We start from the raw sequence: 16,564 nt of genomic DNA, 5'->3' as shown, positions 1-16,564 counted from the left end.
TTAGAATGAAGAGATCTCTACTGATCTTACTGCTAAGACTTGGCAGCACACAGATCTTAAAGAGAGTCAACTATACAGAAGGAATACACTTAGTGGCAGAAAAGAATCTGGGAAAAAAGTTAATAATTCTTACTTGTTGCCAGGGATCTTCTGGGACCAGGCACATGTGGTTGCCAGTTAAACTGAAATATTTAATTTATTCAAAAACAAAACAGATGGGGACCAATAGAGGGTGAAGACAGGGGTCTTTAACAGACCTGGAGCAACATGCCTTCCCTCCTGCCTTTAGAGTATCCAGCAGATATATATGGTCACACACCTTGAGTATGGGATAAATTTGACTCTATATTATTTATTATCAGTTCCTTTCATTTTATAAAAGCATATTTGCACTAAAGCCTGTATTAGGCAAAAGTTGCTTTTATGGTTTAAGGTGAAGATTAAAATATTTCCTGTCACTAAGTAGGTATAATAGATTCCTAAACTATCTACTTTTTAATCATTACTCTTGCAATTTCAAAAATATTTCTCTCTCTCTCTCTCTCTCTCACACACACACACACACCCCTCTCCCCTGACTCAACCTTCTCTCTCTTCCTTTCGCTCTAATTATGAATTTCCAGTGCTTTGGTTCCATTTGATTACAAAGGAATAGTGTTAACCCTATGAGAACACTATGAGATGATAGCTTCATACACTGTATTAATAGAATTGAAAATCTGTTTTCCTGCCATTTAAACTTATGGCATAACCCTTATCTTTCACATTCTCCATCTGGTCTGGTGCTTAAACAAATGGATTCTCCAAGAGCACCAACAGATAAAGATGAAATTACACAAGCAGACAGGGTCTCCTTATGAGGACATTAATGTTAAAATGGACCAGAAGATCTGTTTCTTAGTCTCCCCGTTCTTCAAGCAAGCATTCTGATGGATCAGAATATAAATGTCCCTTTTCTTTTTCTCTGTAGGGAAACTACGTGTCTGCAAGAACTTATTATGAAAGAGCCTTACAGCTGGTTCCAGACAGCAAACTACTGCAGGAAAATCTCGCCAAATTGGATCGCCTTGAGAAAAGATTACAGGAAGTTCAAGAAAAGAACCAAACATAGCAGCATTTGACCCAGTCTCAAGGGACAGTGCTGGTGTCTTTGGAAGAGGAAGAAGTGATGGAAGCTTTGTTTTCACATCAGTTGGGGCACAATCAATGGCATTTTCCTCTCACTCCGAGTTCAGGGTGACACATTTTGGGACACCTGCTGGTAACGCTGTGCTGGAGACTTGCATTTCCATGAAAGAAGACAAAAAGAGCAAGCAGGGGCTAGGAGACCTGAGATGGAAGGAAAACAGCAGCTGCACATTTTACAGAATTTTTTCTTGCTTTAATTCTAGATTTCCTTTCATATATGTGTCTGCTTTTTTCAGCCTGGAGATCTAATTCCATTTCTTAGTGTAGACATTTCTTGGTGTAGCCTCACAGAAATAGAGGCTTGAAATGCTACGAAGGCATGGCATCTCTTCTTTATGAGAAGAGATATTTCAGAAAGGATAAATCCTCTGGGATAAACCATTTGGGAAATTCTTCCAAGAGGTAGCTCATTTAATTCTCTGGAACTAGAAATGAGTATCTCACAGGTTTTGTAAAAATATTCTGGAATATATGAGGAAAGAGGCTGTTGTTAAGTCAGCTTTATCTTATATCCTTTTGAGGATATTGCTAGAGCCTTATTGAGAAGTAAATTAAATTCCACTCTGATACAAGCTGTTTTCCCATTGCCTAATGTATCAATAAGGAAGTTTCTGGAATTGTGTATGGGTATTCATATTCGTATGGGAAATCAAGGATGTCAGTACCCCTGATTGTTTATGGAAATGTTTTAAATTATTTTAATTTTATTACAAGTATTATTGGAGTAGTGGTTCTGCTCTAAGATTTCATAAGTGCTTTTAAAAATCATAAATGTTTCCACCTCCAAATATATTGTTATTTTGGTGGAGAAAAAAATAGTATATTCTACATGAGAATTATTAAAGATATTAATTGAGAGAAATGTTCTACTTTATTATCTTAACTTTCAGAGATTATTTTTTGAAAATATATTTAATCATTGAGGAATATTTACAGTATATTACAGAACTCTTCATAGACTAAATGGATGTAAGGAAGCTCTATTGATCTTCCTAGGCTTAATGAGACTTCCCTGGTGGCTCAGACAGTAAAGCATCTGTCTACAATGTGGGAGATCCGGGTTCGAGCCCAGGGTTGGGAAGATCCCTTGGAGAAGGAAATGGCAACCCACTCCAGTACTATTGCCTGGAAAATCCCATGGACAAAGGAGCCTGGTAGGCTACAGTCTATGGGGTCGCAGAGAGTCGTACACAACTGAGGCTTAATGAGAATTCTGTGCTTAAAACATGAATGATAGAACCTTCAGTTCTTGGTTCTATGTTTGGAATTTTGGAGATTTCATGGAAAATGCTCAAAAAAACTAGGAAAAAAATCTAAGTTCATAATTTAAAAATATATATATTTATATTTAAAAGGCATGGATGGCAAAGTTGAACTTACAATTTGACATTTGTCTTTTAGTATTATTTATTTCATATCATAAAATATTTAATATATGAACACATTTTTCTCTGTACATAGTGGTTTTAGTAGCAGCTTTTACAACTGATCATACAAAAATTATTAATCTAAACTACAAAGTAATTAAGTTTCAACAGTCCCTCAAAACTTTTGTATTGATTATTCACTTGCTAAAGTTAAAGAAATTAGGAATCAGCCATCAGTGTTTGGGTGGTAATATATTTTGGAGTTGAAGAAATTGGATTATGTCATTCTAATTTGGTATTCATCATAAACTTAAAAGAAAAAAAAAACCTACTCTGGATAGTGCTGTTCCTGGTGCTAAGTCAGGTGTCATACACATTTAGTAGCTTGAGGCACACATATGTGACATGCACCAGCCAGAGCAAGAAGCCTTCTGCTTCTTTTTAGCCCCAGTAGTGGAAAGCACTGCCTCTGTGTTGTTATTATTACTTTCTGTCAAGGTAAATCTAGATAAAAGGAAAAAAATTTCTTTGGAAAGGGATGATGCCAGGAATATTTTAAATACAAAGGATTATGGAATTTAGCATACATGTTTGTATGTATCAGTAATCCAATAATGTATATATTACAACTATGATCTTCTGTTTCTAATAGTCTTTAATGTTATAGATCATAAATGTATCTAAAATTTCATTTCAAGTATTTTTAGTCCCCCAAATTATGCTTCTATAGTCCTAAGGTCAAGAAATGTACTATAATATTTATTACAAAATAACTACTCCACCCCCAAAATGAAAAACATGGAACCCTAGCTAAAAACAATATCTAGTACTTTAATTACAAACTTTTTAGAATAATCAGTAACAAAAATTTATACTTAGAAAGTTAATGGAAAAGATCAAGCCCCAAATTGTGAAAAGCAATTATGCCTTATCTGAAGGGCTGCTAAAGATACGAGAGTACATTTGTTGGAATAATTGCAATGGCTACTACAGCCTAAAAGTTTCTGAGAAAAAAGGGTCATGTGGCCTTCAGGAGACTTTTTCTGCCTTCTTTTGGATGTTTTTCTCTCTCCCCATCTGTCTTTGTTTTCTGTCTCTTGTCTCTCTCTCCACTTTCCCTTCCCCTCTCCCCTACCAACCCCTTCCATCTCTCTCTCTCTCTTTGCCTCTCTCCCTCTCTTTGTCTCTCTCCCTCTCTTTGTCTTTCTCACTCTGTCATTCTGTCTCATTCTATCTGCGCACACTGGCATCTCTTTGAACATTAGAAGTAAGCACTTTTTGTTGGATCAGGTATTTCTGTCCTGAGTTAATACTTTCACTTAGATGTGGCCAATGAAATAGCTTTCATAGTTGCATGGTACCTATAAGAAAATAAATCACATATTATTTTTCAAAGATATTAAGTGTATTTTATAACTATTTTTATTTGCTCTTGTAACATGAAATATTATGTGGAACTCATCCTTATCAAAATAAGAATGGGGTGCCCTGGCTAGTCATGGAGTTCATCCAGATTCCCTTAACAAAAGCAGGCTTGGCTGTGAGTTCGTAACCTCTTTCTGAGATGGAATTGTAGAGCCAGCTTCGTGTAAATGCAGTCTCTGCAGGCCTCAGGGTCTTGCACTCAGATGCACCTTGTGCTTGGTTGGATGCTCTGCTTGAAATTCTTAGTAATTTTTGAACAAAGGGTCCTACGATTCTATTTTGCCCAGGACAGGAAGGAATGTAACTGATAACAAGGCTGGAGGTGGTTCAGTCTATCTAACCTGTCCTTCTGCCCTGCATAGAACCAGTTCTCCTTGCCTCCAAATTCTCCAACAAGTGGCAGTCCTTTCACATGCCCTTTGACATAGAAGCCACAAGAATGGCTTTACAAGCTTATGTTAACTTAATTATTCAGGATTTCAAAGCTGACTCAGATATTTTCAACCTGTTAATGGTATTCATGAAATATGGCTCATTGATCAACTGTACTGAACTAAACCAAAGATTCAAATACCTTGAAGGAAAGGAAATTTTATTTTAGGGACTCTTGAGATATTTTCTTTTAGGTCTGTTTATTTTAGAGCCCATCACAAAACAAAGAGGATTGTCAGCACGTGGATTCCAGCTCCCCACAGTACTTCACAGACCCCAGCGTAGGAGTCTGACGTGCCTAACACGTAGGACCTCATTCGGTGCAGGAGTTTGCACTGGTGGTGCAGCTGCTTTTCAACAAGGCTAAATGAGAACAATCCAAAGCTTTCCACCCAAGCCGACTGAAAAAACTAATTTGAGGAGGAGTAAAAAGCAAATGTGGGTTTCATACTGTATCTTTCAAACCTTCCAACCCCCTCAAATTGAACCACCACATTCAGCTGACAGCTGAGACCTCGCCCCTCACACACAGGTGCTCTATCTAGGCCCTAGTGGACTTGGAAATAACCTGGGTGCGCACTTCGGGAATCACTGGACGTCGGCCACTCAGGTTAAGATTCTAATATGCAGCCAGGCTGGAGAACCACTGCAGGCTAAAACCTTTAATAAGAGTTTATGACTTTTACCAGGAGATGTTTACAGTCTTTTACAGTTTTCACTTCTAAATTTAGACTAAAGTGAGCCAAGGAATTTCAAAGAATGACTTAATATCACACTTGGTTAGTTGAAGCTGCCATGCCAAGATTGACAAACAGGTGGGTTGGCTGAGGTGGTTTTCCATTTGTGGCAACAGGACTATAATTTGATCTTATATTTACAGAACTCTTTGTTCTCAGGTGGAGAATGGCCCTGCTATTTTCATCTACCAGATGAGGAGCCCAGTATATAAAACTCATGTTTTGTTATGACTCATAGAAGGATCCATGACATAAATTTATGCCTACACCTGTATCTCTTTTTTTTAAGTTATACATGTCAACTTTTGTTAATTACTTTTTAATTGTACTCATTACAATAAGTTTAAAAAATATTTTTCTCTGGTTTGTGATAGATTTGTACCTTAGATCAATAAATCTATAGGTTATAGTAACAAGCACTCAAAGCAAATGCAGTTATAGGCATTGTTTATTTTAATATTTTCCTAGTTTTTAAATCACATTTACTTTGATAAAAGCGTATGTTGGTATTTCCCATTAATAACAACAAAAACAACTATCTAAATAGCATCTTTTGACATTTTACCCTGTCAAATCTTATGTTTAGGCTACAACTGAATAAGATAAAAACTTACAATGCCAAAAATGTAGGGAAATGTAACTTTTTATGATTATTCTTGAAGTTTCTGATGTGAAAACTATGTTGAGCAATCCTTACAAAAATAGCACTGCCTAAGTAGCTATATAACTTAAAAGAAATGAAATAACTTCAATCAAGCTATGGTTTATTATCAGTAAAATATAATGTCACAACAGCATCGGTATCTATCAATTGGCTCATATAAAAATGTTCTAATTTTATCAACCAAGGATCCTTTCCATAAAAACCTTTAGGGCACATATCTGATAAAATTAGCATCATCACAATATGGGGTCATTATTAGTTTGTAAGTTTAGATCAACATTTGTCACAAACTAAAAAGAGCTCTCCATGTCCAGAAATCCAGGACATTTTTTCCCATTCTCAGTGGTGCACATGGTGTGTATTTGTATCACTGTGGATACAAGTAATACAAATGGGTATAATGTCCTTTTGGGGTTATCTTGCTGCTCCATAGGAGGGGAGACCCAATCCAAGAATCTGGAGATTTGGAATCTAGTCCTGCTCTGCCACAAAGGAGTTGCCTCACGCAGGACAAGTTACCAATTGTCTCAGTCACGTTTATCGTACATTAAAGGAGTGGTTAATTCTATGGGCCTATCAAGCTCTGTGAGTCCCCCGAATCCAAATGGAAAGCCCACTGCCTCCGCAATTGAGTGTTGACTGTGGCTCTTAGTTTTAGAAATTTTTAAGATAATTACTGCAGCAAAACACAGAACCCTAAAAGTGACTGGACTGCCCATATACTTTAATGTGACAGAGGTGAATACTCCTATTTTACAGTCTCCATTCCCTTCTCCAAGCGATCATCCCTGGGTCAGGAGGATCCCCTGGAGGAGGAAATGGCAACCCACTCCAGTATTCTTGCCTGAAGAATTCCATGCACAGAGGAGCCTGGTGGGCTACATTCCATAGGATCACAGAGTTGGACACGACTGAGTGACTAACACTTTCACACGTAAAAATTAGTGATTTTGTTGTGTTTCTGGGGGGAAAAAAATTTAAATTTCCTCCAAAGACATTAAAGTATCTGTAGAAACCATGGCCTGCTTTTATAATTTGGAAATTGGCTGATTTGCTGTGACTCACCCATCCTTCCTTTTGTTAGATGGAAATACTTGTATCATGTTTTTCCAGATTGCTTTGATCAGTTATATATAAATGTACATCTTTGTTACTTTTGCTGTGCCAGTTAGAAATATATCTCCCATAAAGGCTTTCTCCCATTTAAGTCTGATTATGTACACTTTGCCTAGGTCTTTCCAAAATAAAATTTATGTAAATGTATATTTTATATAAAATATGATGAAAATAATTGTCTTGTTTCAATCTCTCAGGTGGTCTGTGGTTAGTACACGCTGAAATTTATGTCACCATTAGGTGCCCACTTTTAAAATAAAAACATACCTTCCTTCTTCCTTTCCCCCATTGTTCATTCATTGCACTGTTCAGTATGCATGGTACCTGCTGTCCTCTTCATGCCGCACAATGACCATCTCAGTACTTACTCATTCCAGATAGCCTCCCCTCATCTTACTGAGGAGACAGATGCCTTCACCTCTTTCTTGATGGTGTAAATACAAAGTAGAAAACAGGTACTTCCTCAGTGTTCTGCACTCTGTCTGCAGACTTACCTGCATCTAATTCTCCTGTTGCTACAATGGAAAAAGAGGATCCTGGGCCCTGGATATCACTTGTAGAACTTCATTCTTTAACCTCTTTCTTTTTCTTCTTGAACTTCTTCCTTTTGCTGGCTCTTGTCAGTTCAGTTCTGTTTTAAAACACAGATACTGGTAGCCACCATGAAGATCACTTGGAAAAAACCTTTCCTTTATTTCTTTTCATGCGGCTGCTATTATCACATCTCTTTCTGTCCTTCACAACCACTCTATCAGAAGAAATTGTCTCCACTCATCTATCTCCGTCCTTCACATTCTGTCTGCATCCTAGTGAAATCTGTCCCTGCAACAAATTCAAAGGAAATTGCTGTTTCTAATATCACCAATGATCACTTTACTGCCCATTCCTAGGCCTTGCGGGATTTGGGAGAGGGTTCTAGAGTTTGGATCAGCGTTTTAGTAGGGATGGAAAAATTTATTTTTTAAACAAAACATTATGTACCCATGGTTTACTTATTGCTCCTGGGTTAGCCTCCTAACACTCCTAATTTTTCAACTATCCTTAGAACTAGGGCATCCATCAAGCATCCTGGAAGGCCTCCAATAGGAGATCATTATTATGCTGCCCTAATGAAATTATGTTCAAATTCAATGCAGGTTTCTCAATCCAGTTTGGGATAGTCCAGCTCACTCTGCTTGACATCCTTTCCTTTTCTATAGTTTTGTGGTTTTTCCTTAAATAAGAGAATGCTTCCATTTCAGCATCACCACAAACTCAATTTATATTTTAACCATCATCTTACTAGCAAATTTATATCTGAAACTAATGACGTGGGTTTTGATATATATGCAATTTACAATGAATGACTCTTTCTATTTAATGGAAAGGCATTATTTTTTAGGGCTGTAAGGGAATAATCCTCTGTATTAGAAGGACAAGGTCTCATTTAAGGCCGGGAGTTTGAACTCTGGAAACAAAGGGAGCTATGCTGTAACAGGAAATGATGTCCAACCCCATGGAGACTTTGGGTCTGAAACAAAACACTAATGATCCTGCAAAGCTGTGTGTGTACCACGTGTACAAGACTGCAAGGGGTCACGGTTTCTGAGCTTCATGAGAGAGTTAGCCATGAACTTGAACACTGTGGGTCCAACTTGCAGTTTTTCCTTCCTTCTCTCTCATTTTGTAAGAGCTTTGTAGTAGCTTTAGTATGACCCACTCTTGCTAAGAAAAAAGAGAGGGGTTTGGATCCATTTGGATGATCTGAGCTTTTTTGGAGAGTAATGAGTCCCTGGGGCCACAAATGGTTATGGTAACACTTGTGGGATTGTGAAACTCAGAGATAAGTGTGTTGAGGGCTACTACCTGGAGATAACCTGGAGAACTCAGGTGTAGTTGTATATCTTCAGAAAAGAGCTGTTTACCTTACCAAGCCCCCTCCTGGTGTTCCCTCAATACTCAAGCTCAAAACCAGGAGTCATCTACTCAAACTGTCATCCAAGGTATATTTGCTTAAAATGATGCTACTCTCAAAAACAATTCAGTCCAACAGAACTATATGATGATGACAGTGTTTTGTATCTGTGCTGTCCAATATGGTACCCACTAGCTACAGGTGGCTGGTGAGCACTTAAAGTATAGCTAGTGTGACTGACGAACTCAATTTTTATTTTAGCTAATATTAATTTGAATAACCACATATGGCTAATGTCTACTCTGTTGAATAGTGCAGCTCTAGAGCTTTTCAGTGATCTAAGACTTGAGATATAAAGATCAAAGAAACTCCTTTTAGGTTCATGAAACAAAAAAGTTTGAGATGGTATGTCTCAAGTTTGGGTGTCACTCCCATTCTTTGAGCTTTTTGCCCAAGGTTCCCAGTTCACCTTCTGCTCCTTCTTCCCTCAGCTGTCACCTGCCTGTCACTGTACCTGCATTCCCTCCACTTTGACCATCTCTGTTTTCCTGTCCTTCTGTCTACCACTTGTCTCCCTAATTTGTTTACCCATCTACCTCAAGGAGCTTTTATTTCTATTTTATACAGAAGTGAGACAATTGGGCCTGGGTGTCTAGGTTAGTTAATATATATAGTGTTCACTTAACTTTGTCCTCATTTTTTGACAAATTATAAATCAATTACAAATTCTAGCTTTATTCCTCTCCTAACCTCAAGCTAATTTGTCACAAATTACTTACTAGAAAATAATATTGATTGAAAAAATGCTAACATGCAGTGGATTCATTTTAATAATCTTAAATGCTGGATCCTACAGCTTTGATCTATTCCACTGAAGCTGATGATAACACTGACACCCAGAAAAGGAGTAGGGCAGAAATCTGATCGTTCATATCCAGTCCTTTTGAAAACTCAGGAGTGTCAAGGTCTTCAACAAGCTTTTTAGGAGCTAGGTGGGATCTTTAATACTCAAACTTTCAAGAGTCTTCCTCCTTTCGGGGTCAGCCTGCCTGTGTCCTGCATGGGTGCCTGGCTTCCTTTACCCTGGGACTTGGGCCTCATTCAACAGATTCACCTGCGCCGAGCATTCTAGGCCATTGATCCCCTTGGTCCTGCATCTGTCTAGCATCTCCTGCATCTGACTCTGGCTCGCCTGCAAGGTTACCTCGCGCCTGTTTGCTGGAGTGAATGGCGGGGACGTGATGACACCTGGGCAGCCGAAGAGCAGCTGCGGCCGAGCTGGTCCTGAGGAGGGACACCTGTGCGCCCGGCTGCGAGGCAGATGCGCCACCCAACCCCCAGCTCGAAAGGGCGGAGTGATGTAGGCAGGCGCTTCCGGGAGCTCAGAGCAGTGAGACCGGAGCGCTTCTCTTCGCTAATCTGCAGCGCCTGCGTCTGGCGAGGATGGACGGGTCACCACGCATGGGAGCCATACGGGCATTGCCCGGGGCTGTTTCACTCCTGCTGCTGCTGTTGCTGGCGGTCCACTCCCCGCCCAGCCAAGGTGAGCCAGGTCCCGGGTGCCTTCATTCTTCCCTAGGCCAACAAAGACAGCAGCCAGGTGTGCCCACGAAGTGCTTGGGCCGAATATTCTTCTGAAATCTTTTAGATTCTGAAGTTCAAGTTTTTAGGCACATCTGTTAACCTTGCTGGTGCTAACGATTTTCCTCCAGGGAAAGATAACCAAGTGGAAGTAACTTAAAATCCAGCGACTCTGTTTCAGAGCAGTGTATGTTCTCCAGTATCTTTCATTCCACCTAAATTATGCCATGTTAACCCTCCCGGAGAAGGCAATGGCACCCCACTCCAGTACTCTTGCCTAGAAAATCCCATGGACAGAGGAGCCTGGTACGCTGCAGTCTATGGGGTCTCGAAGACTCAGACACGACTGAGCGACTTCACTTTCACTTTTCACTTTCATGCATTGGAGAAGGAAATGGCAACCCACTCCAGTGTTCTTACCTGGAGCATCCCAGGGATGGGGGAGCCTGGTGGGCTGCCGTCTATGGGGTCGCACAGAGTCAGACACGACTGAAGTGACTTAGCAGCAGCAGCAGCAGCAGCAATCCTCCCAGGGAAAGCCCGGAATCCCTCACTAGAGGGAGAGGGGCCTCATTCAGTGGCCAGGTCTATTTTTGTTGAGGCAGCTCAGGCTGCAAAGGGCAGGGAGAGTCACCAGGCAAGTGCTAGTCAATGAGGTGCGAGTGAGACAGTCTCAGGTCGGGGATATTTTGAGAAAAGGGGGTAGCCTCCAGCTGAGTGAACATCTGCACCGAGGGAATAAAACCCCAGAATGGAAATCTGGATACAGTGAACCCTGACATGAGGAGCTGTGTGTGTGTGTGTGTCTGTGTGTGTGTGTGTGTAAATCTGGATACAATGAACCCTGACATGAGGAGCTGTGTGTGTGTGTGTCTGTGTGTGTCTGTGTGTGTGTGACACATATGCTTTCCCACACAGGACTGAAGTACGGAATTCGTGCAGCTGGTTTGAAAAGTATAGAAACTGTCTTGGAATCTGGGTTCTTCTCTAGAATTAGTAGTTGGAGAAATTCAACAGTTGGTGGACACCCATGGCAGGTGAGTGTGATAAAGACATTGATTTCTTAATGAGCTAATGGTGAATTAGTTCTCTATTTTTAGATACCATAACTCCAGCTTAACAGGTAATTTTACTATGGACCCCCACTTGACCTCACTGTCAAAGAGTTTGCTTCGTAAGAAATCTCTTACTAACCAATTTATTGAATGTAGCAGTATCTTAATGTGACATCATATTAGAAGAGTTGATTTCAAATGTTTTTGAAGGAGGTGACATCTATGTGGAGATGTATATTAGTTGTGTTCCTAACTTTTTTCTTGGGCAGGTCTCCCTGAAATTAGGTGGACACCACTTCTGTGGAGGAAGTTTGATTCAAGATGATCTGGTTGTTACAGCAGTACATTGCCTGATTAGCCTCCATGAGTAAGTTTTGGATTTCCATTACTCATCAGACCTTGATCCATGGCAATTGGACAGGGAGAGTCAATGCCCTAAATGCTGTGCAAGTTTCAACCTTAGTTCCTTTCTTAATTTTTTCCATCTGGTCCAGCTACTGACTGACTTTCCTGATTCCCAGACGCTTGTGTGTAGCCCAAGATTTCTTGTGCTTTCTACTCTACTAATCAGAGACCTCAAAGATTCCACATATACTCTATGATTTGTAGAGTTAGTGGAGGGTGGGTTGATGGTTACTGATTCTAATAAAGTATTAGCATCGAATGTTAAATGGATGAGCCAATGTTTTAATAATCTACTTTTCATTAATTAGGAGGGAAAAATACTATTAAAAGAGTGTGCTAATAAGAGAAAAAGAAGGACAGTAGGAACAACTGTTATATCTTGTTTAAAATGGTAGAGCATATATATATAGAGAGAGACTGGTTTATGTACAAAAGATACCTGAATAGTTTATGCAGAAAGATGAGTGACAATAGGAGAAAGAGTTCACAGAATGTAAACACTCCATGATTGAAAACCATGACTTTTTGTAGATAGCTATAATTTATAGAAATTATAACAATAGTAATAATCACTAATAAAATTACATCTTTTAAGATTTGGAAATTCTAAAGATACATTAATCATGTTAATTACATGAAATCAAGACAGCCTTTCCTGGAGGAAAGGATTATACTTACTGAAAGATTTCTGTTTGGTTTTAGGAAGCAAATTAAGAGTCTGACAGTGACTGCTGGGGAGTACAACCTCTTTCAGAAGGATAAGGAGGAACAGAATAGTCCTGTCTCAAAAATTATTATCCATCCTAAATACAACAGACTTGGATATATGAGTTTTAATATTGCACTGCTATATCTAAAACTGAAAGTCAAGTTTGGTAAGTAGGGAGAGTTAGAATGCAAAAGATGTAATGGAAAAAGCTATATTTATTAATTTTTACCAGTTAACTTCAATTTCTGTGTGTATATATATCTAGTAATATTAGAAGAGCTAAATTTTGTTCCTTAAAAATAATTTTGTTTAATCTATAACATATAAAAAGTACTGCACAGGCTATAAGTACCAGCCACAACTTATGTGTGCTTAATCAGCATTTTAAGTACTCCAGTGTCTTGGCTGGGCAATATTCTAGACCATCTACCTGTACTCATCTCTAACTAAGGAGTATGGGACATTTGAAAATGTCTTCAGATTTCTCCTTTCTGTCATTATCATGGACAAGATATTTGACACCATTCTCAGTACAGACAATCTAAGCATTCTAGACAAAATATTAAAAGCCTACTTTAAAAAATACAGAAAAGGGAAGTGTTCAGTGACCAAAAACAATGAAAGAGAACAAATTCAAAGGAGTTAGCCAGACACTGAAGTTAAGTGACTGCCGTTGAAGCATTTAAATGATCTTTAAGAGCCTATAACCTTAACTTTCCATGCAAGGAGCCTGTGTGGGAGTAGGATGTGGGAGCAGAGAGTCTGATTGGAACCTTCCATGTATGTAACCTGGGACTTCTTGAAAGGTGATACTTTACAAGATGGAAGGAAAGAGACAGGAAAATATGCCACCTAAAGTGAGGGAATAAGGAAACTTCACCTGCTTGAACCTTGGCCCTGAATGGAGGGCTCTCAGAAATATCTATTTTCCTGAGCTAGCCTTCATTCAGGTTTGAAGCTGGCATTCACATTACCTGTCCCCAAAACTCTAAGCCAAGATTTTGAAGTTGTTCCAGGTGAGTAATTGGGTTTCTGGCAGAAGCAAAGGTAGTAAATTCTCTTTGAAGACGTGAACCTTAAATCTCAGCTTGAATGTACTCCCATAGAGCTTTAATGATTGAGAGCACACACAATTAAAAGCAGGTGGAGAAAGTTGCCACCAGAGTCCAAAGTAACAACCAGAATCAGACATTCCAAGATTACAGATGTTAAGATGATATACATGCTACAAAGTAAGTTTTAAGTTTAAATAAGTAAAAGTCTATCAAAAATGACTAACAAGAAACTATTAACTGAAAAGGAAGACTTGAAATGGAGTCAATAAAACTTAAAGATATTAACATAGTTGGAATTGGTAACAATAGTTGAATTAAATAGAGACATTGACCATACTCATTGCTCATTCTTCTTTCTCTCACACTCTATATCGAATCCATCAGAAAAATTATATTGCTTGTCTCACCCTCTCCTCTCCTACATCCTGCTCCAGGCTCCCATCATTTCTTGCCTGGGTTAATTTGAATGGTCTCTTGAATCATCTCCAACTTCCTCTCTTGCATCCCTAGTTTTTATAATTAATCCAGCAGCCAGAATAATACTTTTGAAATGTAAATCAGATTATATTACTCTGCTCAAAACACCTCAGTGGTTCTCCATTACACTCAGATGCAAATCAGTGTTCTTAGCGTCTTAGCTGACATCACCCATCATCCTAACCCTGTAGCCAACCTCTTTTTTTGTTCATTTTTTACTAGAATTTCTTTTGTTTAGTCTGCTCCAGACATCCTGGGATCCTCACTGTTCCTCAGACATATATGACATGATTCCACTGCAGGAAATTTCCATTTTGTTTTTTTCTTCTTCAGATACTTTCTACAGAGATGACTGCCTGATTTCTTCCCTCAGCTCCTTCAAGGCTCTGCTCAATGAAACTTGGCATGACTGCCATTTTACAAATTACATCACCCTTGCCATATTCCCTAATCCCCAGACTTCTCATCTTTCTTATGCTTTCCTGATTTTTTTGAAAAATCAGAGCACATATTACATAATAGCTAAATTATTAGATTTATTGCTTCTATTTCACCCCAAACTCATTCTCTCTTTCTCTCTCACCAACACTCACTCATTCATGCTCAGATCTACATTCTGTAAGGGCAGGGATTTTTCCTGGTCATTTACTGAGGGCTAGAAGACCTCTTGCCACATAACAGTGCTCAATTACTTGAGTGAAAAACTATCCCTAAATAACAAGTGAAGTGAAGTGAAAGTTGCTCAGTTGTGTCTGACTCTTTGCAACCCCATGGACTATACAGTCCATGAAATTCTCCAGGCCAGAATATTGGAGTGGGTATCCTTTCCCTTCTCCAGGGGATCTTCCCAACCCAGGGATCAAACCCAGGTCTCCCACATTGCAGGTGGATTCTTTACCAGCTGAGCCACTAGGAAGCTCAAGAATACTGGAATGAGTAGCCTATCCCTTCTCCAGAGGATATTCCTGACCTAAGAATCAAATTGGGGTTTCCCTCATTGAAGGTGGATCCTTTACCAGCTGAGCTATGAAGGAAGCCCCTTAAGAACAAGGGCGCATCCTAAAATGTTGGTAGTTGGGGAAGGTCATTTTGGTACTTTTAACAATGAGTTGTTTTCCTTAGCACTTTCTAAATTTCTATGAATATGGGATAGTTCTTTTGAGAGAGAAAAAATCTTTAAAATATCATTAATTACATTTAGGAAGAAAGTGTGGAAGCTATGACATCAACCAGATGTCAGTTTCCAAATATATTTAGGATCACTTGTCTGTGACTCTTATGATTTTTTATTATTGTTGTCGTTTTCAGGAACTACTGTTCAGCCAATCTGTATTCCCCATAGAGGTGATAAATTTGAAGAAGGGATTCTTTGCATGGCCAGTGGATGGGGCAAGATTTCAGAGAGTAAGAGACATCAAAAGAATGTAATATTTCTTCTAGGCTCCTTTACATGCCTATTGGAATCAGAAATTTTTTGGTCTTAAATAATACATTTATCCTTGTTTTATCCTGTCTGAGTTCTAACTCAGGGAAGACTTCTGGTTGTCTTCACCAAAAAAAGGTTGTACTTAAGGCTCTACATAAAATTCCTCCTGCTGCCATTTTGGTTAGGTGTATTAGGGTCAGGAACAGGAAGTAAATATAATAGATGAAGAAGAATACAGTAAAGTAACACTAATTCAGCTTCCTTACCTTTGGTATTGTGATTTTTAAAAAGCAAAGTACGTTACAAAATATTGCTTTTACTAACTAAAGTTTTCCTCTTGAGGAAACGTTTAAACATATATTCAGAGAAGCTACAATTGCCTATGTTACATTAAAAATCTGATTTTAAAAAGCCCTTTGTCCCTAGTGTAAGATTTTAGGGAAAAATATCATTCAGAGCTATAAAAAAAAAGTACTTCTACATTTTGGTTAAACATCTACCAATTCTAAACTTGTAAGCTTCTTATTGGTTTCTTTAAGTGGGGACAATTGTTGACCAACTTACCAGTCCCTTCTCCACAGCATCAGAATATTCAAATATCCTACAAGAAGCGGTAGTTCCCATTATGGATGACAGAACATGTGGTGCCATACTCAGGGGCATGAACCTTCCTCCCCTGGGAAGGGACATGTTGCGTGCCAGTTTTCCTCGTGGGGAAAAGGATGCCTGCCAGGTAATAAACGTTGTTGTTGTTGTTCAATTGCCCAGTCATGCCCAACTCTTTGTGACCCTATGGACTGCAGCACGCTAGTCCTCCTAGCATAAACCAGTCCAGTTATTCACCCACTATCTTGAGGGGTTACTTCTTTAAGATTTCGCTTTTCCCTCATCTTTCCATCTGATTTCTACTGCAAAACTTTCCTTGACCAGAGCTGAGAGAATTCTTTTCTGTCCCATGTGCATTCTTACCCCTGTACCTCTTTGTGGGGGAGTGAAGAGGTCAAGCAAGGAAGATGGTTTCAACATTTCCAAT

General features: G+C 39.0%; 2 protein-coding genes across 2 annotated transcripts in view; both read left to right on the top strand.

Annotated features, from left to right (window-relative positions):
* LOC120861143 (protein O-mannosyl-transferase TMTC1) overlaps positions 1-3,449 on the top strand; it is a 302,613-nt gene extending 299,164 nt beyond the window's left edge. The window contains exon 20 of the mRNA XM_040236782.1: positions 971-3,449. Within this exon, the coding sequence (XP_040092716.1) occupies positions 971-1,111 (141 nt within the window). The 3' untranslated portion in view covers positions 1,112-3,449. The remainder of the gene's footprint in view (positions 1-970) is intronic.
* Positions 3,450-11,285: 7,836 nt separating this feature from the next.
* The window catches only part of LOC120861127 (ovochymase-1-like), a 73,938-nt gene continuing 68,659 nt past the window's right edge, over positions 11,286-16,564 (top strand). Inside the window, exons 1-5 of the mRNA XM_040236766.1 lie at positions 11,286-11,441; positions 11,729-11,826; positions 12,567-12,739; positions 15,414-15,509; positions 16,113-16,264. Of these exons, the coding sequence (XP_040092700.1) occupies positions 11,307-11,441; positions 11,729-11,826; positions 12,567-12,739; positions 15,414-15,509; positions 16,113-16,264 (654 nt within the window). The 5' untranslated portion in view covers positions 11,286-11,306. The remainder of the gene's footprint in view (positions 11,442-11,728; positions 11,827-12,566; positions 12,740-15,413; positions 15,510-16,112; positions 16,265-16,564) is intronic.

Source organism: Oryx dammah, unplaced genomic scaffold (assembly GCF_014754425.2).
Source record: "Oryx dammah isolate SB20612 unplaced genomic scaffold, SCBI_Odam_1.1 HiC_scaffold_11229, whole genome shotgun sequence".
Taxonomy (NCBI): Eukaryota; Metazoa; Chordata; class Mammalia; order Artiodactyla; family Bovidae; genus Oryx; species Oryx dammah.
This window is presented reverse-complemented; position numbering and strand designations above follow the sequence as displayed.